This window comes from Pelophylax lessonae (assembly GCF_965119305.1).
Source record: "Pelophylax lessonae genome assembly, chromosome: 4".
Classification (NCBI taxonomy): domain Eukaryota; kingdom Metazoa; phylum Chordata; class Amphibia; order Anura; family Ranidae; genus Pelophylax; species Pelophylax lessonae.
The window spans coordinates 272,343,549-272,367,157 of record NC_138771.1 but is presented as its reverse complement, the minus strand read 5'-3'; the positions used below and the strand labels follow the sequence as shown (position 1 = coordinate 272,367,157).

Genomic DNA, 23,609 nt, shown 5'->3' with positions numbered 1-23,609 from the left:
TTTTCCCCTTTTCCTAAAATCTTACAAGACAGAGATAACTATTTTCACACTTTCTGTATGCCCACAGCAGTGCATTGATTAAAAAAAATTATTGGATGGACACTTTGCATAGGAACAACCAACTCCCCAGTCCCCCTCCACAGCAGCAGATTTCCTTTGCTCCACTCCTCTCCCCAACTTAGATGACCCAGAAAAGGTTAAACCCTCTCCTACACTGTGGGGAAAATAAACTCTGAGCTGGCCACAAGTAAAGATAAAAATAGATATAAAGATAAAAAAAGATATAAAGAGAAATTCATCCACAAAAAAACGATTTTAACACGTTCTGCATGCTCTGAGCAGTGGATTGAATAAAAAATTATTGGATGGATACGTTGTATAGGAACTGTCAACTATCCCCAAGAGCACATTTAGTGCCGGTTCACATTAGTGCGATACCAGACATCACATGTGATTTCCACCGCATGTCTGTGCGATGCAATGGCTGAAATTGCATCACATTCGCACCAAAATTATGCAGGACCCTTTTTTTGGCTCTAATTTTTGGCAGGAATCGAATTTAATTGTGTTCACACCTATGCGATCCGATTCCTGCACCATTTCACAGTTCGCACTGCTGTCTGCGAATCAATCTAGGGGGGTTACATTGACACCCCCAGCGATTCGCAGATCTCCGTGTGAACCACTGTGCGATTCTGGTGCTATGTGGGAACCGACACTGATTCGCAGAGTTTTCCGCATCGCACCAGTGTGAACCGGGACTTACTCCGATCCACCCCACTACTGCAAAACAACTCCGATCATTTACTGGAGACAAGAAAGGAGGCACTCTGTAAGCTCCTAGTCGTTATACTTGTAGCAGGATTTTTAGGCCTTCAGCCTATGATGGGTCTGCCATTGCTACCGGTGACACTTCCAACACATTTGAGTTGTGACCCCAGGTGTGAGAACTGAGACAATGACCATTCTGGCATCTTTGGTTTGTTTGTTTTATTGTAATTAGGGGATGGGAGAAGGGAATGAGTGGGATACTCCCCTGGCTCAACTAGGTACACTTTGGAACACTTGAAGAAAAATGCCTGTTGGCACTACCTTGACGCCAGCTGAATGCCCACAGACGCTTTCTGACGCCTATAGATACTGTAGTACTGAAACTGTTCTGGAACCTCGACCATAATTCAGAAGATCCAGGACTGTATAACACTTGACTCCTGACACTGCTTTGGCTCCAAAGTCACTGAACAGCTCCCTCCAGCCCTGCACTGGCTTAGGTAGCTCTGTGTAGATACTTGTGCTGCTGCAACTCTTAACTTGTACACTTCACACTGTACACTGACTCTTCAGGGCCCAAACTGCAGGTGCCCCCTTTACACTTCAGGGTCCTCTACCTAGGTACCCCCTCTAATACTTCAGGGTCCTCTGACTAGGCACCCCCTTTAACCGCTAGCTGACTCCTGGATCCCTAGAACCTTCTCTGGAGTGGTTCCCCCTTGACTCTAGGCAGACCCCCACGGGCAGTCCACAGTACTCACGACCTTTGTAGGCTTTCCTGGAACTGGCCCTCTCTTTCTCCGCTGGTTCTCGGCACACCGGATCCCTCTGCAGCTCAGCTTCACTCTCTTTGGATTCCCAGGCCACCACCCGGAACACCCGCTTCCTCTGACAGGAGGAGAAACAGCCGTACTCTCCCTCCTGGGACTCTGCTTCCCGCCAAAGATGCTGCGTCATGCGTTCCCTCAAAACTTATACCCACTCCCAGAATCCTCTGTGGCAGAATCTGCCTTCTGGGGTAGTTACAAGCCTGAATGTGTCCCTGATTGGGTTTCCTCCACTACCCAATGAGAAGCCTTTCATAGAGCCAGTGGGGAGATTTCCCTCTCAGCATACACACCTGGGAACAATGACAACCAACTGAAAATCATGTCCCTGCTGTTAGGCAGCCATGACCCATATACTTTACCTAGCACCTACCTGTAGGGTGCTACATCCTGTAGCACCAGCTCTAGGGGGAGGAGTCACATACTCCTCAGATACCCAGAAATACCAAATAATTTCTTTGCTTTCAGCAAATGAATAGAGCGATGATGGAATAATGGAAAGGTTATAATACATTGCTGAGGTGCAGACCAACCTGTTATTTGTTATTACGTAAGCACAGGTTTTTGTTAAATCTATTTTCTATATTAGACATTCTTGTATCCTACACACATTTTAGTAAAATCTGCTTATTAGGTCTGGGTTCCACCCTGTATCAGCCAGGAAACAGACACAAAGTGATGTTTACTTAACCTTTGCTGACTATATGCCATCTCTGCTTGAATGGCTGTATTGGGGAATCTGTGCGGACAATATCCACTTAGGTTAGTGCTGCTTGCTGTTACGCCCCTCAGTGGCCCAATTCTGATATTGGGGGTTCTGTACCTGAATGCAGCAAGCTAGCCCAGTCAGGCTGCTCCAACAGGCATGGTTCTATAGAACAAAGGTAGGTGAGAGGGGCCATAGTCTATATCGCCTGGATGTGTTAAAAATCCAAGAAATTGTGGGTAACGGAGTTAAATAAAGGGCCCTGCATGTGCAGGGAAGGCGGGTAAAGGGGCACTCTGCTTCAAAAATGTACCTGTAAGGAAACCAGTTTTGATTATTTACTTATCTCACCATATGGTGAGGGTGACATCATGCTCCTTCTCAAAATTTTGGGAAACACAGCAGCACAAATTATGTGAGAAGACACAATTGCAGTGGACTAGAGTGTCTTCTTGTGAGATTCAGAGCCGGTTCACACTGGGGCGACCTGTCAGGCGACCTGGTTGCCTGACAGGTCGCCGTAGGTCGCCTGCCATAGAGAAGCTGTGGACCCATTCTAATAGGAGCGACAGAAGTCGCTCCGACTTAGAAAAAGGGTCCGGAGCTTCTTTGGGGCGACCCGGAGCGACCTGCAAAGACTTCAATGTTATGAAGTCCGCGCCGGACGCTCCGAGGTCACGGTGCAAGCAGCGCACCGCGACTTGTGAGGTCGCCCCGGCAAGTCGGATCGCTCTAATGTGAACCGGCTCTTAGGGTTCTTATTATTCTCCAGGAATTTCACCAGAAGGATACTAAATGTTATGCCCTGCAATGCAGAAGACAGGAAATGTAAGTTTATAAATATATATAAATTATAACTTTTTTCTTTGTAGGTACATTTTCAAAGTATTTTGAAGATTTTTATGAGGCACGAGAGCCCAGACTTAATTAATAGACCTTGCATTTTTCTTCAACATTAAATCTAACTTAAACCTCAAAAAAAGGAAATTACTGGACCTTATGTCTGTTTCATACAGCTATGGCAACTGTATTCAGCTTGTACATAGACATTTATAGAACCCTGAAGCGGCCTGTCCATCTATAATCTTTTCTTTGTTGACAGTGGTTTGCATAAAGTTTAACGTACCCTCTTCGTTTTAATGTTTTTTCTTCAGTATGATACAGTGCTCAGCATAAATGAGTACACCCCTTTTGAAAAGTAAGATTTTAATCAATATCTCAAGGAACACAAAAACAATTGCCAAAATGTTGACAAACTGAGTTGTTTTTTTTTTAGAACAAATGTTTAGCTCATTACATGAAAGTAAGGTTGATAATATAACTTAGATTACAAAATCTTTAGTTTTACTCAAATTAGTTGATGCAAAAATGAATACATCCCACAACAAAAACCACTACATCTAGTATTTTGTATGACCTCCATGATTTGTAAGGACAGCACCAAGTCTTCTAGGCATGGAATGAACAAGTTGGCAACATATTGAAACATCTATCTTTTTATATTCTTCAAGAACAATCTATTTTAGAGCCTGGATGCTGGATGGAGAGTGATGCTCATCTTGTCTCTTCAGAATTCCCCGTAGGTGCTCGATTAAGTTCAGATCAGGAGACATACTTATTAAAAAAGAATAGCGCGCAAATGCAAAAGAAATAACTACCAAATCTGAAGACGATACATAAATAAAAATGGGGGTTTGGTCCCACCATATGGCCATATCGTGCTCAAGCCCACTACTGCGTCAAAGTACCCCATTATCAGTGGGTCCTACACTATCCATGAAAAAGAGATGAATCCAGCCTTTCTAACCCTTGGAGATAATACTCCTTGCTGGGAAGGATGTGCAAATGCACTACAGGGGACTCCTCCTATATCCACTTGATGGTGGACACTGATTGAGTACAGGTGTGTGTGGGGGGGTGGGGAGGGTTGCTCAACCTCGATAGTCTGGTCAGACCGAATACATAATAAACAGGCAAAAAATTTGGGGGAGCATACCCATGTATTTCTAAAGCTGCTGCAGCTATGAACCAAAAGACATGTGTATTAAAAAAGAATAGCGCGCAAATGCAAAAGAAATAACTACCAAATCTGAAGACAATCCATAAATAAAAATGGGGGTTTGGTCCCACCATATGGCCATATCGTGCTCAAGCCCACTACTGCGTCAAAGTACCCCATTGTCAGTGGGTCCTACACTATCCATGAAAAAGAGATGAATCCAGCCTTTATAACCCTTGGAGATAATACTCCTTGCTGGGAAGGATGTGCAAATGCACTACAGGGGACTCCTCCTATATCCACTTGATGGTGGACACTGATTGAGTACAGGTGTGTGTGGGGGGGTGTGGAGGGTTGCTCAACCTCGATAGTCTGGTCAGACCGAATACATAATAAACAGGCAAAAAATTTGGGGGAGCATACCCATGTATTTCTAAAGCTGCTGCAGCTATGAACCAAAAGACATGTGTATTAAAAAAGAATAGCGCGCAAATGCAAAAGAAATAACTACCAAATCTGAAGACAATCCATAAATAAAAATGGGGGTTTGGTCCCACCATATGGCCATATCGTGCTCAAGCCCACTACTGCGTCAAAGTACCCCATTATCAGTGGGTCCTACACTATCCATGAAAAAGAGATGAATCCAGCCTTTCTAACCCTTGGAGATAATACTCCTTGCTGGGAAGGATGTGCAAATGCACTACAGGGGACTCCTCCTATATCCACTTGATGGTGGATATATTATGTTTATTATGTATTCGGTCTGCTTAGACTATCGAGGTTGAGCAACCCTCCCCACCCCCCCACACACACCTGTACTCAATCAGTGTCCACCATCAAGTGGATATAGGAGGAGTCCCCTGTAGTGCATTTGCACATTTTTGGCAGCCGCATGAGGATCGGATCACACAGCGGTTCACACTTGTGCGATCCGATCCTGTGCGAACTGCACGATCGCACTGCGATATGCGATCAAACTGGGGGTGTCGTTAACATTACATTGACACCCCCAGCGTATCGCATATGGCAGTGTGAACTGCCGGGGATGCGTGTGCGATGCGGGAACAGGCTGCGGATTCGCAGCCTTCCCGCATCGCATAAATGTGAACCGAGGCTTAAGAATACACCTTTTCGGTTTTCAAAATCAATTAATTAATTATGTAATTGCCATTATAGTCCCAAAAAAGAGAGAGGGTTTCAACTTGTCGCAAGTAGTTAGGGATGAAGGCAATTCTTACTCCCTCTATGTGGTAAACAATATAAAGGAAAGTAAAGGTTTTCCTACATATCTGTTGGGGTGTACTAATTAATGCTGAGCACTGTACCTGCAAAATGAAATGTCTAAAGAAGTGCCAAGCATACAATAATAATGATAGCTTTGCACCAAAGAATCCCATGAGTTATTTTGGAAGTACTGACCTAAGGAATTTATGGGTAATATCACAGCCTCTTTCAAAGCTTCCTTTGCTTCTTGTAGCCCAGCCACATTGTTCCAGCAGACATTTGGTTTCTCTGAAATGATGATGGAATCTGTTGCAGTGCAGAAAGAATTACATTAGGAGCACATTTTAACACAGATGAACCTTTAAAATAATGCCCCGTACACACGTGCAGATTATCTGAAGACTTTTGTCTGCAGACTTACCAAAACCATATAATATGAGGTCAAACCTAAACACTTTCAATTTGTATGCAATCCGGCAGGCCCTTGCACTACATAGAAAAGGTAAATCTGAAGACAAAAGTCTTCAGATAATCTGCACGTGTGTACGGGGCATAACTTTCTAGTCTCTCTTCTCTTACAGATAGCTGGAAAGTTGGTAACCTATCTGAAATGCAGGAATTGCTCCTTGCTCAAAGAACCCAATGCAATCTCTGGAGGAATCCTAGGGTTCCACAGAACTATGGTTGTGAAAGACTGCACTAAAACATCAGTCTAGAACACACTGAATATTTTCAGGCTAAGGGCTCTTTCACACAGGCGGACCGTTCAGATCCGCCTGTCCGTTTTTTTGGCAGATCTGAACGGTCCCCCCATACATCCCTATGGGGCGGTCCCTATTGTTTAACTCCTGTCCAAAGATGTAATTCTATACTCTCTTTGCCGTCATTACCACATCTCTGTTATGGATGTTATGTTTGTTTTATGCATCTCAATGATGCATCTCTGTTGTACTTTCTTCCTATGTTGTGTTTCCTGTTCCTGCTAAGTAATATTCAATGAACATGGCTTCTGTGCAGTAATGGCTTGTGCTGTCTTTACTTACATCACATCAAACATGGTGTCAGAAGTATCTGAACCTTCGCTGTTTCTACACTTTTGCTGCTGAGAGCCTACTAGCCTTGATGTGAGAGTTCTTAGAACTGATTGTGCCTCCTAGCAATTGCAGTCCTGTCCTGGAAGCTGAGCATTTGAAGCAAGAAAAACAGCATCATGGCTAACAACATTCCACTGCCTGAGGCGATGAGGGTGAATGGATATAGCAGTAACTGGGACAAGTTTGAGGCTAAGTTTGAGGACTACTCCCTAGCCACAGGGTTAAATGAGAAGCCTGCAGCAGTACAAGCAGCCACACTGAGGAGGGTGATGCCTTCATGTTTAATCTGCATAATCAGAACCTCACAGAGGAGCAAAAGAGCGACACTAAAGCTATTCTGGATGCATTAGAAGCTTTGTTCAGGCCTTTTAAAATTGTCATATATGAAAGATATATATTTGGCTGCTGTAAACAAGAAGACTGTGAATCAAGACAGGTTTGTCACACGGCTAAGATAGCTGCGAGTATGGCTCTGTGAGATGAACTTATTTGTGATAAAATAGTTCTTGGTATCACCAATGAAAGCACTCACTGTCACCTATTGAGAAAACATGATTTTGACCTACAAACAGCAATTGATATGTCATACTGCAGAACTTGCTGACAAACATATGAACGCTACGAAGCAGGATAAACAAAGCTACGCAGAGGATTCCTGTTCGGGACCCAAGAAATTACACTAATGGGGTTGCTAAGGACAACGCGTTTCAGAGGGGTGGCCTCCTTCTTCAGGCCTCAACCCCCCCAAAAAGACTGCCCTCATATATATATATATATATATATATATATATATATATATAACAATATAGCGGCTCCTCCCCTCAAGGTTTCTTAACGGGACATGGCCATAAATAGCCCATATTCAGGGGCAATCATATCAAAACATTGATACATATCCATTGATTGTACAAATTGATAAAAATATGAATAAAATCATTATACAATATAATATACAATATACATGGGCGTGTTGAGATACATATGCGCACATGTACGGTAGATTTGGGTCAGTGGGTGTTTTTTTGTGTTTTTTGGTGTTTTTTTTTTGTATTTTCCACAGTGTTATGAAGTTTATATTGTTAAAGTTTTATTGTATAATGATTTTATTCATATTTTTATAACTTTTTATCAATTTGTACAATCAATGGATATGTATGAATGTTTTGATATGATTGCCCCTGAATATGGGCTATTTATGGCCATGTCCCTTTAAGAAACCTTGAGGGGAGGAGCCGCTATATTGTTATATATAGATATATGAGGGCAGTCTTTTTGGGGGGGTTGAGACCTGAAGAAGGAGGCCACGCCTCCGAAATGCATTGTCCTTAGCAACCCCATTAGTGTAATTTCTTGGGTCCCGATCAGGGATCTCTCCTCTGCGTAGCCGCGTCGTCAGTTTCCCTGAGCGGCTACTGCATCCGGCTCTTGCAGAGTGTGCGGCGGCTGGACCGTGCGCAGGCGCACCACACTGAATCATCCTGAGGCGGTAGGCTTAGCCGGATGTTACGATCCGATCAGTGCGGGACATACAGCTGAGCCACCGAGGCGAGGAGGAGAGCGCTCTGTATACATTAGATCGGGGGACAAATTTCCATGAATGACATCATATTTGTTTGTGAGTACCTGCTTTTATGGCTTCAACTACTTTTAATAAATGGTGTTACACTAGGGCGGTGTACGCTCTGTCTTTTTGTTTCCTGATTAGTTTTTCTGCCTCACATCCCATGGAGGGTTAGGAGAGCTGCCACGCTTCATTTTGTGTGTTTTACCACTGGCCATATTACAAGGTTCCCCAGCTTGAGAACTGATCTCCAGGATCTGCGCAGGGACTATTAATGTGTTTTTTTCTTGTATATTGGAGGTGAAGCATGCTACAGACAAGCTCCTGATACTCTTTACTGTCCCAACATGCATGGTGAAATCAAAGACTTTGTGAGTAATTGTCCCATCTGCAATGAATATGCCCAGTTACAACAAAAAGAAACCTTGATGTCACATGAGATACCTACAGGTCCATGGCAGATTATCAGTATGGACTTATTCAACTAGGCAGGCAAATAATACCTGCTATTTTATCATTATTCAGACTTCTGGGAAATAGACCTTCTTCCTGACTTATCCACTGAAGCTACAATTAAGAGGTGCAAGGCTCAGTTTGCACGTCATGGCCAATCAGATACAGTGATCTCTGATAATGGCTCTCAGTTTGCGAGCCTACAATTCAGAAAATTTGCCACTGAATGGGAACATGAGCATGTTATTTCCTCACCAAGTCATCCATAGGCTAATGGCAAAGCTGAATCAGCTGTAAAGATTGTTAAAAATGTATGCAAGAAAGCACAAAGTGATGGTTAAGACCCACGGAAGGCCATTTTACATTGAAGAAACACTCCGATAGAAGGCATGGAGTAGTCCAGCATAAAGACTGATGTCAAGGAGACCTTTTTACCAGTAGCAAATAGGCTTCTTGAACCCTCTGTCATACAAGGTTTCAAAGAAAAGTTAAGGCTTAAGCGACAAGTATCAAAGGCAAGATATGGCACATCGGCCAGAGATTTGCAGGAATTGGAGAACAAATCTGTATAACCATTACCTGGAGATCGAACAGGTCGTTGGAGAATGGGTACTTGTCTGCAAAAGGTTGCACCAAAGCTCTTGTGGATGTTGAAGGAACTCTTCATCTCCGCAACCGAGTGGATTTGAGAATGGCAGAGCAGCCTGAATCACAATATCCTGTTGATAGATCAGACTCCCCAGTATCACAAGGACACAATCACCAGTGGCATCAGGAAGGGAGGGAGGCTGGCCTGGTCTTTAATCCCTGAGTGGGCCCCCAAAAAGCCCGGGTGTCATGGTTCTGGTTCAGAATTGATAACCCAGAGTCGTGACGTGTGTCCAGGCCAGACGGCAGGCAGTCCCAATCCGGGCTGATCTTCGCTGGCTGGGCCTCTCCTACACTGGTTGCAAGTATCGCCTGCCGCCTGGTGTCTAGCAATCAGTGACAACACCATTGTCATGTGACAACCAGGAGAGAGCAAGACCCCAGCATTCAGAGCGGAGGAGGATTTCAATTCCTCCTCCGTGCCTAGAATTGGCTCCACCCACCTCCCTCTAATGCCTCCAGGTTCCATCTTCTCCGGGCAGAAGCATGGCTCAGAGCCGAGGGAAGGGACAGGGAGCATCAGCACACAGACTGCTGCTGTTTTGTGCATCAGTCATCAGGTGAGTGGGTTTGCATTGTGCAGCTGGCAACCATCCATCCCAGTATTTAGAAACTGGGCCTTGATCGTCAGGCGCACCTCCATTTCTGGTATAATTCCTTAACTACAGGGACTAGGATCTAATCCTCCCTGCAGCCAGAAAGACTCCACAGCTCAAGTATGAAAATACTACTCTGCAACTGTTTCCTATATCTCTCCAGAGATTCAACGTCGCAGGTGCTCTTTTGTTGATGTCCGCCTCAGAGAGTGGGGGTACTCATACAGTATGCTGTACCCCAGTAAGTGACGAGTTGTGCATCAAGGTTCTGTCAAATTTTTCACCCCCCTATCGGATGCAGCTGATTGGCTGGACTCCATAGGGTGATTGCTTCACTTGCAAGTATAACTGTACATATCTGTGGTTATGCTCAACTTTTGATCAGTCTGTGGGAGTCTGTTGCCCTCTTCCCTTTTGTCTGTGCCTTAGTGGTCACAAACCGTTGATGAATATGAGGCTTCAATTTCCCTTTTATCTTATTTAAGTTCAGGATTCGGAGCCGGAGGAACCTCTCTGGCTCCCGTCCCCGGTCAGTGCTCCCTGTTTTGTAGCCCTAGACCTGATTGTTATATGGGTTATGTTTTTTTTTTTAGTATAAAGTCCCTTGGCATTGTTTTTGGGTTTGTTAAAGCTAAAGGGACAGGGAACTATGTTTATTTCTAGCACCTGCACTGTATCTCTATGTACGTGTTGAAATTGAATGATATTTGTAACACAGCACTGAATGTGGCAATGTAAGTCACATGTATGGCTCACTAAGGATATGATTATCCTTATGCTCCCAGGGAGGTCATGTGGAATATTGAAGCAAAAAGGGACTTCTGGTGTGATGAAGCCATTTGGGATTTTCTCTTAGTTCCCAAGCCCTTTTGGGACTCACCCAGGACTGACCTCAAAGAAAAGTTTGAAGTTGTAAAAACCCTATGGTTATATGGACGGTCTATCTATATTGACCGGGTGGAAGTTCGTCGTCCGGACGGATCGGGCCAGGCTTGATTCATCCGAGTGCGGGACAGCCAGGGAGCCCTTGTCAGGGTCCCCGACCCAGAGTACTACATCTAAGGAAGTACATTTCTTCATACAAAGACAATACAAGTAAGGCTGGCTAGCCATCACAAAGAAAAAAATATAATGCTGAATTTCACATTCAAATATTCCAGTTAAAGTTGTTACTTCTGTTCTGCAGACCCCTTGGGGCACCGGACCAGGGTCTTAAAAAGGAATTTCACACTAACAGATCCCTTGGACCAATGGGCCAGTATCTCTTGGATTACAAATATTTGTTTGAAGAGACTTCAGAATTTTCTGCTAGATGGAAAGAAACGGATGTCCGTCGCAGTGATGGACAATACATCCAGGAAGTCTGGTGGGGGGTGCTCTGAAAGACCCCTTATTTTTCCCTGACTCAGCAGGACTGCAGGCCACTCAGGCTCCAGTGGTTTGCTCTGTTTCCAAAAGGAGGAGTGTCGTGAATGACAGCAGGAAGATGCTGTAGTGGTCTTCTTCAAGGACTCTGCCTAGGTAGCCAGTGGTAGGGCACAAATTCCCCAAGGAGGAGGGGGAGATTGGACCCGGCGTGTCAAGCACTGAATACTAATAGCAGAGGAGTCAGGGAATGGATTGAGAAGGTCACCCTTGTAAGGAGGGTCTTCTCACTCAACTGTCCAGGTAGTTGGTCCTGTAATGGATGTATGTGACCTGTGACTAACTTTCTTTTTTTTTTCTCTACAGGTGGGCTCACAGTAGAGGTAGATAGTCAGTTACATAGTTACATATGTAAACAGGATATGTAAAATTTGCTTAATCCCCACCAAACAGAGTTTTTTTGGTGGGGGATGCATCCTTTCATGCACTTAACAGATCCATATATATGTGTACAGTACAGAGATGTCTATACATTTTTGTACCTAATTTATTTGTACATTCGTTTCTTTCCTTCTTCCCCCTTTTCCAGGTTTGTGGGATACTCCTGATTTTTGGCAGATTTTTAGGAGACGGCTGCCTCAGAGCCAATGGGGAGATGGCTCATTTTTAATGGGGGGTGGATGTAGCAACCTCCTAGGTTGGTGCTAGGAAAAAGCATATATGTAGCCCTGTCTGCTTATCAGGGGGGCCTGATCATTTAGTTGGGCTGTCACATTTTTCCAGGTGTGATCTGTTGAGTTTGGGGAGTCTCCCCACTGTTTCCAATGAGGGCTCTTATTGGACAGTGAAGGAAACCTAGCCAATAGCACACCAGGGCTTATAGCTGTCTCAGTGGGCGGAGTTTGCCGCAATGTACCCTGGGATGAGTTATAAGTCTAAGGGGAGCATGTGACAGGCCGTCTTTGGTGGGAAGCAGAGTCCCAGGAGGAGGCTGACGGCTATCTCTCCTCCTATCAGAGCTAGAGAAGGTGTCCTTGGCAGTAGGCCTAGAGGACAAAGGTTGAGCTGGGCTGCAGAGAAGGATCCAGAGTGCTGTGGACCGAGTGGAGCTGCTGGGCAGAAGTTTCCGGGAAAAACAGTGTTGCGAGTACTTGAAACTGCCCAGGGGTCTGCCTAGGAGAGGGGACCACTCCAGAAGGTCAAAGGAATCCGGGAGCCAGCTAACCAGTAGAGAAGGCTTAGAAAAGGGGGTGCCAGTGTCTAAGCCCTGAAGATAAGAGAGTGAACGGGGCGCCGGTGCGGGCCCTGAAGTGTTCAGCAGTGCAGCAGTGTATACAGGCAGCTACCTCAGCAAGGAGTGCTTAGGGAGCTTAAAGAGGACTTCTTCACTCAGGAAAGCAGTCAGAAGTCAGTTCAACGTTAACAGGTCGGCGTTGACTGGCATCCAACCAGCGTCAAGTCTACGCCAATCGGCATTTTTCCAATTGTCCCTAGCAATTTGTGCATAGCTGAGCCAAAGGAGTATCCCACTCATCCCTTCTCCTATCCAAGTTACCAAATAAATATAAAAACCCAAAGATACTGGACTGGTCATTGTCTCAGTGCTCACACTTGGAGAAACATGCTTAAATGTGCTGTTGTTGCTAGCGGTAACCCAGGGGGGACCCATATCCAGCAAAACGGCTGGGAACTGTGCTACACCTGGATAAGAATCTGGTATGGATGATTAATCAACCAGCGGGTTGATGGAAATAAAAAATGAACAGATTAATCCATCCATGCAAACGAGGTGGATGGAGGAAACCTCCCTGCGGTGCCATTGTATTCTGAGTGAGGGACTGTCAGACTACACTGATCAGTGCTAATAGTCAGATGGCTGCAGCCGGTGGATCGACAAAAGTTTTCCAACAGTCCTGTTCGACACAAGTCAAATATTAGATTGACTTCTGTCAAGCGGGAATGGCCATAGCTGGATAGAAAATTTGTCAGGTTTTATGGCCAGCTTTACACTGCATGAAGTGCAATAATCTCTACATTACACAGTGGGGGCTTACCACCACTATGACTTGCAGCAAAATAAAGGTTTTTATTGTGCTAAACTTTTATGAATTGAGCCTCATATCATAATACGTTTACTGAAGGAGAATGGGTGTTTAAGTCAAATAATGGGGCTGTTAAAAGCCAAGTTATCCTTTTTTATCAAAAGGAATTTTTTTTTTTTCGATTTTACCTCAAGCATTCACAGCATGAACTCTATATTCTTTAATTCTTTAACCACTTGCCGACCAGCCGTCACAGTTATACGGCGGCAGGTTCCCGCGAATCGCCGTACCTCTACAGCAAGGAAGCCGATCCATGGGGCTGGCGGCCACGATTGCCGCCGGGCACCTGCGATCGCTCCCCATGAAGAGAGGACAGCAGACTGCTGTGGTAAACACAGCAGACTGTTGTTCTGTCAGCTATCAACACAGAGCTCCTGTGTTCCTCCTATTTAGGAACACAGGTCCCTGTGTTGATTTCACAAGCCCACCCCCCCCCCCCCCACAGTTAGAAAACACCCCTAGGTTTCACATTTAACCCTTTGATTTCCCCTGGGTTAATCCCGTGTCATTATTACAGTGATAGTGTATATTTTTAGCACTGATTACTGTAGTAAATGTCACTGGTCCCCCCCCCAAAAGTGTAAAAAATGACAGTTAGGGGTCCGATCTGTCTTCCTTAATGTCTCAATCCCGCTAAAAATTGCTGAACGCGGCCATTACTAGTAAAAAAAAAGGACATATATCTATCCCCTAGTTTGTAGACGCGATAACTTTTGCGCAAACCAATCAATCAAATCAAATCAAAATACGCTTATTGGGATTTTTTTTTTACCAAAAATATGTAACAGAATACAAATTGGCCTACAATGATGAAAAAATGTTATTTAAAACATTTTTTATTGGGAATGTTATATAGTAGAAATTGAAAAATATTGTTTTTTTTTTTTTTTTTTATAGAATTGTAGCTCTTTTTTTTTGTTTATAGCGCAAAAAATAAAAAATCGCACAGGTGATCAAATACCACCAAAAGAAAGCTCTATTTGTGGGGGAAAAAAAGAATATCAATTTTATTTTGGTACAGTGCAATTGTCCGTTAAAGTAATGCAGTGCCGGATTGCAAAAAATGGCCGATCCAGAAGTAGTTTATGTAAGCAGTTAATTTCAACACCTCTCTATCCAACTTTTTTTGTTAAGAAGAGCAGTCTTATGCCCCGTACACACGTGCAGATTGTCGGCCGAAAAGATTCGACCGACGACTGATCGGCCGATTGTAGGCTTGTTAGTATGATGCTTCCGACAGCCGACAGCGCACTTTCGGCCGAAAAGAATCTGTCATGCAGGCATTAAAATTTTTGTTGGACAACACCAGAATGGCCGATTGTTCGCCAGTCAGTACAGAATTCGGCCGACAGACAGCAGATTTGCAAGACTGGGCATGCTCAGAAAAGAAAAAAGACAAGGAAAGTTAACCATCACATGACATCACTTCTGCAGTCGGCTGCTGTTGGCCGACAAAATTCGTGTGCAGTCTTTTGCACTTTTCAGCGGACAGGACAGCCCGGACAAAAGATGGCCGATCAGTCGGCCGACGATCGGTACGTGTGTACGAGGCATTATATTTCTCTCCAGTCTGCAATTTTACCTCTAGCTTCCCATCCTTCTACAACCTAAGCATGCTCTCTTCATATAGTTTTTCCATTGACCCTCCATTTTATCCCAATCCACTTACCCATTTGCTGCACCTGAAGTTTCTTCTGCTCTGAATCCTCTCCTTTCCGTCACTATAATAGCTGCAATGATAGAAAATAAGACTAAAGGGCCATACACACTATAAGATTTTCTGAAGACTTTTACCTTTAGATTTACCAAAACCATATAATATGAGGTCAAACCTAAACACTTTCAATTTGTATGCAATCAGGCAGGCCCTTGCACTACATAGAAAAGGTAAATCTGAAGGAAATCTAACCACAAAAGTTGGATAGTGTGTATCCAACTTAAGCCTTTAGGCTGCATTCACATGTCAGCGTTTGGATCGCGGGCAGAATCGCCGCGATTCCGCCCGCGATCCGGAGACTAAAAAAAAAATTGCGGGACGCAATACGCTCCAAAGAAGCTCTTGTACTTTTTTGGGCGTAAAGCGTCCTGCGATTTTTTTTGCGCGATGTTACCGCGATTCAGCAGGTGGAAATCGCGGCAACATCGCTCAGCACTTGGGGTGCTATTGCAAATCACGGGCAACGCACAGGCGTCCCGCGATTTGCAATAATCTCCGGATCGCGGGCGTAATCGCGGCGATTCTGCCCGCGATCCAAACGCTGACATGTGAATGCAGCCTCTGGCTCAGATTCTCTGCAAGACTCCAATAACAACTCTTTGCGTTATATTATTAAAGCATATCCATAGCCAGATTTTTATTATTTTTTATCTTGTTTTGGATAGATTAGTGCATGATTAAAGAAAACCTCACTGCATTTTTAAGTATTATGTCTTCCAGGGGACAAAGTACATGTAGTACTTTTAAAACAGAGATGCAATGCTCATTAACCACTTAAGCCCCGGAGGATTTTCCTGCTAAAAGACCAGGGGGTATTTTGCGATTTGGCACTGCGTGACTTTAACGGACAATTGCGCGGTCGTGCGACGCTGTACCTAAACGAATTTGACGTCCTTTTTTTCCCACAAACAGAGCTTTCTTTTGGTGGTATTTGATCACCTGTGCGATTTTTTGATCACGCGCTATAAACAAAAAAAGAGCGACAATTTTGCAAAAATAGCAATATTTTTCACATTTTTTTTATATGAAATTCCCCAAAAAAAAAATGTAAAAATCAAAATTTTTTAACATTTTCGGCCAATTTGTTTTATGCTACCTATGTTTGGTAAAAAAAATCGCAAAAAGCGTATTTTGATTGGTTTGCGCAAAAGTTATCGCGTTTACTAACAAAGGGAAAGATTTTTGTCATTTTTGTTGTTTTTTTTTTAACGCGTAATGGCGGCGATCTGCGATTTTTTTTGCGGTACTGCGACATTGCGGCGGACAGATCGGACCCTTGACTGACATTTTTGACACTTTTGGGGTTACCAGTGACATTTCTACAGTAATCAGTGCTATACATATGCACTGTTACTGTAAAAATACACTGGCAGTGAAGGGGTTAACTTTATTTGGGAGGGAGGGGCTGTGTGTGTCCCTAGGGGCGTGATTCTTACTGTGATTGGCTGTGGCTCTAGCTGTAAGGACACTGATCAACGGATCTACATACTAGATCCGTGTAATCAGTGTCTTTACAGCGAGGAGAATGACAGGCAGCTTGTTTACACAAGCTGCCTGACATTCTCCCTCTTCCCCCGACGATCGCCGAGTGGCCGGCGGACATCGGGTCCGCTGGTCACACGCGCGGGGGGGTGCGTGACCGCGCGGGAGCGGGAGCGCGCCTCCGCGGGCGCGCGCTCGCTCCCCAGACCCTCCCAGGCTAGTGACGTTAATTAACGTCACTCTGCCTGGCAGGGGCTGACCGCCGCAGTAAATCTACTTGCGGCGGTCGGCAAGCAGTTAAAAGGCAATTTAGATATAGTCCACAAATCCTAGGGAGCATCCAGAGTGTGTAACACAAACAAATCTGTGGGTGATTTGCGGCCTCCTTCAGCCCTGTCTGTCCCTGAGGGAGGCTGTGGAGCCGGGCTTGTGAGAGGGCCTTAGGCCCCTTTCACACAGGTAGAGAGCCCGACGGACTCCATTTTGCTCAGCGGGTATCCACTCATCAATCTCTGTTGAGCAGGCAGATGACAGCTCCGTCTCTGCTCTGTGTGCAGAGACAGAGCTGTCAGACCCGCCCTCCTCTATGGGAGATTGGATGATAACAGACCGCCTGTCCATTTTCATCCAATCTTTTCCGATCTGATCCTCCAGATGGATGGAAAATAGATTGAATTTCACGGACAGGGTCAGATCGGAGAGCAGCGGGTGTCAGCAGAGATGTCTCCGCTGACATCCGCTGCTCCATAGGGCTACATGGAGCACCTGCCGGAAAAACTGACAGGTGGACTGGATCAGAAAGCCTGTGTGAAAGGGGCCTTAGAGGGAACAACAGGATTTGAGCCTTATGTAATCTATGGTAAACAGGAGCAAGCCTGATGAGTGTTGGAGCACTATCAGACCATCTAGAATTTAGTGGTCCACTTCTTAGGGTAATAGCCGGTGTGCTGTGGTGTTGGTGGAGGACTGTCATGTCACCTACAGACAGTGGTGTATTTAGGTTTTGTGCTGCCCTAGGCCTGACTAAACTTATGCACCCCTAATTTAAATATTACCCACCCCTTTCTGTAAAGGCCACACCCCTTCCTGTTTAGGACCCACCTTATCATCTGTAAACCACAGACCACAACCACAGTCTATCAGTGCCCATCAGCATAGCTTCATCAGTTCCCATACGTTCAGCCTCATCAGTGCCGCCTCTTTACTGCCGTCAGTGCAGCATATCAGTGTGGCCTCATCAGTGGCCACCAGTGCAGCCTTATAAGTGCCCATTAGTAAAGCCTTATGTCACGGGTTTAGTAAGATTACTCTTTTAAGATATTTGGACTTGTGTTTGCTGCCACTAATTGTAATTATAGGATTATTTCACTTATTTTTATAATAAATAGGAAGTTTATAGTCATTATACAAATAATGAAATATTTTTTTGCTGCCCCCCTGCAAAGTGCCGCCCTAGGCCTGGGCCTTGTTGGCCTAGGCCAGGATACAGCACTGCCTACAGATTTGCTTCTGTTATACACTCTGGGTGCTCCCTAGGATTTGTGGACTTTATCTAAATGGACTTTTAATGAGCATTGCATCTGTTTTAAATGTATTGATGACTGTCACCTACAATTTATGCTAGTTGCTGTCCAAAACCCAAGCGCAGTGAATTTTTCTGTTTACATGTGTAGTACTTCGTCCCATGTTCCTACCTACATAGTAAGCCCTGCTACGAGGTTGGACAGGACAACAAGTCTCCTATGTGTAGATCACTTCCATCCTGTGAATTTTTAAAGGACAACTTTACTTTAAGTGGATTTGTACTTTAAAGATGGCCCCTCCCTCCTCAGTGTGAGCTACAATACAAAACACTTACCTTCATCTCCACTCTGGAAATCATCTTTTATCACAAAGTCGTCCTGCAGTATTTCACCTATTTCGCACTCACTGAACAGGCTACACCCTTACAATAAAGGTGTGTGTCATACGATCACATAGCCATGTCACCAAGTATGCATATGAGGAGTCAGGGGCTGTTCATGACTCCTTACCTTTTCCTGGTCATGTGACACTCTGTATGTAACCATCAGCTAGATAATCATCAACTGAGTGGTTGCTTTTACTGGCTTGTTCACGAAGACAGACCGAAGAGCAGTACCATGTTCTGAAAGAAAACCAAACCTGTTGGGGTGGGGAGTAGAGATTGATTAGACCCCTTTCAGGTTTTTCTGCTATCTGGAGACGAATAAAAATCTTACAGGATTTCTAGCCTTCCTTTACTTTATAAAAAAGCCGCAGATAGCAGATGTATTTTCCGATTAGGGATGAGCTCAGGCATGTTCAACTTTTAGTCTGAACCCACCTAAGAGATCCCACCAGGAAGCTGTCACTGTGCTGAGCCAATCATAAGCAACTGAGGCTTTTCTTCCCTGCAGTCACATGCATACAAGTGGTCTGAATACTAGTGATCAACCGATATCGGTTTTTCGTTGCCGATACCGATATTTTGGCCAATGCACGATGGTATCGGCTGATATGCATCGATATTTTCTTACATTTAAAATTTTTTTTTTCTTGACAGGTACTCTTGTGGAGGGCACTGGGGTTCTGAGGCTCGGTTCACACTACGTCGCTCCGACTTAGGGGACGACCTGTAAAGTCGCGTGCAGCGCGACTTCGGCGCGACTTGCACGGACTTCATAAAATGAATGTCTATGCAGGTCGCCCCGAAGTAGTACAGGACCCTTTTTCTAATTCGGAGCGACTTGTGTCGCTCCTATTAGAACGGCTCCTGTACAGCACAATGGGAGGGTGACGGACCGCGACTTGTCAGGCTGACAAGTCGCGGTCAAAGTCAGAATAGTGTGAATGCGGTCTAAAAGACCCCAAACCCCTCCTCTGCACTTAAAAGCATCCAAACGCCGGGTTTGGCTGTTTTCAATGCTGTCATTTTTTTTAATCTGGCGCCAGTACACAGAAGTAAAATGACATGACATCACTTCCGGGTTTTTGCATGGAGACCCAAAAAGAGCCGAATGCGGCTTTGATCGGGTCTTCGGGGGGTGTGCAGGCTGGTTGGGAGACCCGGGCAAACCGCGGAAGGCAGCGGGGGGGGGGGACACTCAGCCGCATCGGTTGTCATTACAAGATATCCGCCCCTTTGGCTATGGACGCCGGTACCAGGGTGATGCCTCAAGCTACATGCATCGCTCCGGTAAAAGCACTTTCCTGAAATATCGGCAATAACGGTAACCTCCAGGGGCGATTCCGATATATCAGGGAAAGTGCATATCGGCCCTCAATATATTGGCTTTGCCAATAATTGGGCGGACCCTACTGAATACAGAATGCCTTGCGGCACCTATGATTGGCCCAGTACAGTGACCGCTTCCTTGTGGGATCACTTAGATGGGTTTGAGCCAGGATTTGAACACACCTGAGCTCATCCCTAATTGAAATCCTTCTCTACTCCAATAGAAAAAAATAATAATAAAAAAAAAAAAGAGAGACTATTTGTGATTGGATGTTGTGAGTTACTGCACTTTGCATATCAACGCTTGCAATGTTTATGGAATTAGCCTGTTAATACACTACTGCAGATTGCAGTACCAGTAAACAAAAGACATACTCGTGGAACTTTTATACTGTAGTAAATCCAATTATATTCTCCTTCTTGATTTTCTTGGGTCCATTGACATTTAGTGAACATTCAAATTGCAATACTCCCCCTATTTATAACCTAGGGGATGTTTGCCCAAATGATCAAAGTACAACTTCAGTTTTAAACCTAAAGGGCCATACACACAATAAGATTTTCTGAAGACTTTTCCTTCAGATTTACCTTTTCTATGTAGTGCAACGGCCTGGCAGATTGCATACAAATTGAAAGTGTTTAGGTTTGACCTCATGTTATATGGTTTTGGTAAATCTAAAAGAAAAAGTCTTCAGAAAATCTTATAGTGTGTATGGCCCATAAGGCTGGATACACACTATACAACTTTTGTTGTTCGATTTGCTTTAGATTTACCTTCAACTATGTAGTGCAAGGGCCTGATTGCATACAAATTGAAAGTGTTTGGATTTGACCTCATATTATATGGTTTTGGTAAATCTAAAGGAAAAAAACTACAGAAAATTGTAAAGTGTGTATCCAGCTTGAGGGTTGCCATACACTATGGCAGCTGTCAGAATACCAAAACAATAGCTGCATTTGAGTAAATGCAGCTACTCTTCGGCTTACATATTTCTACTCATCTCCTGATAAAGGCGAAATGCATTGGCAAGGGCTGTGAGGAGCCACTCACAGAGCAGCAAGTGCACTGGTGTGGACCGTGGTGCACGATTTATGTCTTAGTTATCAGGTCCTTAGTGCTGCGCTGAGCGTTTGTTTGTTTGTGAGTACTGCTGGATTGTTTAGAATGGGACATTTTAATAAAGAAGTTGTTTTTAGGAGGCTTTTCCTCGTTTTGTAATTTTTTACTTTCTGCTATTAAGTGCCGGTTCACATTAGTGCGATCACAGAGATCGCGTGTAATTCAGAGCGCACTGCTCCTAAATTACATGCAATCTCATGTGCGGTGCAAATTTCAGCCATACAGTTTGTATGGCTGAATTCGCACTGCAATCGCACTAAACACGCACATGAACCTTTTTTTAATCCGCAGAAGAATCGGATCGCATGGTGGTTCACACCAGTGCGATCCGATTCTGTGCAAACTTGCAGATTGCACTTCGATATGCGATCTCAACTGGGGGTGTCATTAACTTTTAATTGACACCCCCTGCGTATCACATATGGCAGTGTGAACTGCCAGAGGTGCGGATGCGATGCAGGAACATGCTGTATATTCGCAGCGTTCCCGCATCGCACAAATGTGAACCAGCACATAACATTCCCAATAAAAAAAAAATCTAATTTTTTCATCATTTTAGGCCAATTTGTATTCTGCCACATATTTTTGGCAAAAAAAAATCCCAATAATCTACAAAATGTTTTATTGTCTAGGGTGTCTGCTTTCAGAAATGTTATAATGTTTGGGAATTTCACATAATCTTTAGGCCTAAAAAAATTTTTTAAACATGTACGTAAAAAAAAAAAAATGCAAAAACTGCTCTGGCAAAAGTTTACTTAGAAAAAAAAAATCAAAAATAAGCACAAGGGACATTACTAACCTTTAGTAAAACGTCCCTCTTGTGCTGCTGTATAGCCAGCTTCAATTCCGGAGAAATCTCACCTTTGACAAGTATCTCCAGAACAGGTTTCCCCATTGTAAGATATAGGCCTCATGCACACAGGACATTTTTACAGCTGCTGTGTTTGGCGTTAAACACTTTTTTCTGCAGCCAGTAAACTCCCCGGCATGTTATCCTATCTGTCCATAAATACGGGGGCATTTTTTGGCTGTAGAAAAAACCCCCAGAACTAGTGGGTTTTAAGAGGCGTTTTTTAAGTTGTAAAAACGCTCTAACGCTGATAAAAACTAAAAAACGACAAAAAACAAACGTTTTTAAAGCCATAAGCTTTTGTGGAAGTATAGTTTTGCTAAAAAAAAAACGCTACTACCAAAAAGCTGAAAAACGCCTTCTACAGCTACAGCTTTCTACTGACGTTTTGATAATGTTCAGTGTGCATGAGGCCTTCATTTTGCCTCCTGCTTTGCAGACAGTCATACCACTTTGAATTGAGAAACAATTTATTTTGCAGCAGAGAGCGCACCATGCTTACTATTTCAAAGTGCTGTGAAAAGTAAGGCAAATATTTACATAGGGTTACACATCACCTACTCAGATACCTGCAATATAAAACATAGGCCTTTGCCAAAAACAACGTAAGCACTAAAAGTAGAGAGCAGCGAGCCTTGAACAGATATTTTTGACAGGTTTTAGTTGTAAGAATATTAACAGGAGGGAGGTTACAAATCCCACCTGTCCCTTGTTTGTCTCTGTGATCTCTGTAGCCTTTGTGCAATGCACATTCTCTGCTGTGGTCAGTGTGAGTTTAACAGATTGGTGTTCTAGAGGGAAGCACGTTGCAAGCTTGCAGTAAATAAAATGTCTTGCAAATTTAGGCTTTTGTTGGAAAATGCAGAGCAAATGGTCCTTGTCTGCAGGAATGAAGAACAATTCCTGCTCCAGGAAGGAATGCAGCATTTGGCGGTACTGGAGAAAGCCAGCCTAGTGATTGGCAGGTAAGTGCGTGTGTTTTTTTACCTTTCTGAAAGTAGACGTTATCCGACATAAAGGACTATATAAATTATAGAATATTCTAAATTATAGAATATTCTAACGCACAAGCACATGTTAAATATAACGTTTCTGTCATGCATAGATGTTTATGTGCATTTAGAGACATTTGGTTGTAGTGAAAAATATTTTTTGTATGTATCTGTCTATAGTATAGTCATTATTTTATTATACAGGATTTATACAGTGCTTTAAATGATAAAAGTAGACAGTAGAGCTGCAATAGAAATCAATTCAAGGGGGTTAAGCTGGCCTTACATGGATCAAAATGCAATCCATCTATGGCCATTCCTGTTCATGATCTATCGATTGACTTCTCACGAATGGTGCTGCTGGATATTTTCCATTCAATCAGCGCCTGCAGGCAAGTTCCTGCAGGACTGATCAGTGTATTCTGACTGTGGAGTAGTCCCACTGTCCGAATACTTTGACACCGGGGGGGATTCCGGCATCCACACTGAATGTGTAGATGGGGAAATCAGGTCAGTTTTTCTCGTTGGCTGAACAGAAAAACCGACCCTTGTGTGGCCTGCTTTAGGCTGGGATCACACTAGAGGTGGGCTCAGGCCTGTTCAAGTTTGCACATCCCACCAGGAGGCCGACACTGCACTCCGCTAATCACAGGCAGTGAGACATTTCCTGGTCCGCAGCTGCACAGATCGGGAAATGTGTCACTGCCTGTGATTAGCGGAGTGCAGTGTTGGCTTCCTGGCGGGATCGGGCACGTGCAAACTCGAACACGCCTGAGCCCATCTCTAGTTCATACTTCTATCATGCAGGAACCACAGCTATTCCTGTGCGGGTTCCTGCATTGCATCTGACTCACAGGAAGTTCA

At 44.1% G+C, this 23,609-nt stretch overlaps 1 protein-coding gene across 1 annotated transcript in view; it reads left to right on the top strand.

Moving 5' to 3' along the window:
- Positions 1-22,381: 22,381 nt before the first annotated feature.
- The window catches only part of AMDHD1 (amidohydrolase domain containing 1), a 29,214-nt gene continuing 27,986 nt past the window's right edge, over positions 22,382-23,609 (top strand). Inside the window, exon 1 of the mRNA XM_082254459.1 lies at positions 22,382-22,718. Coding sequence (XP_082110585.1) covers positions 22,582-22,718 — 137 coding nt within the window. The 5' untranslated portion in view covers positions 22,382-22,581. The remainder of the gene's footprint in view (positions 22,719-23,609) is intronic.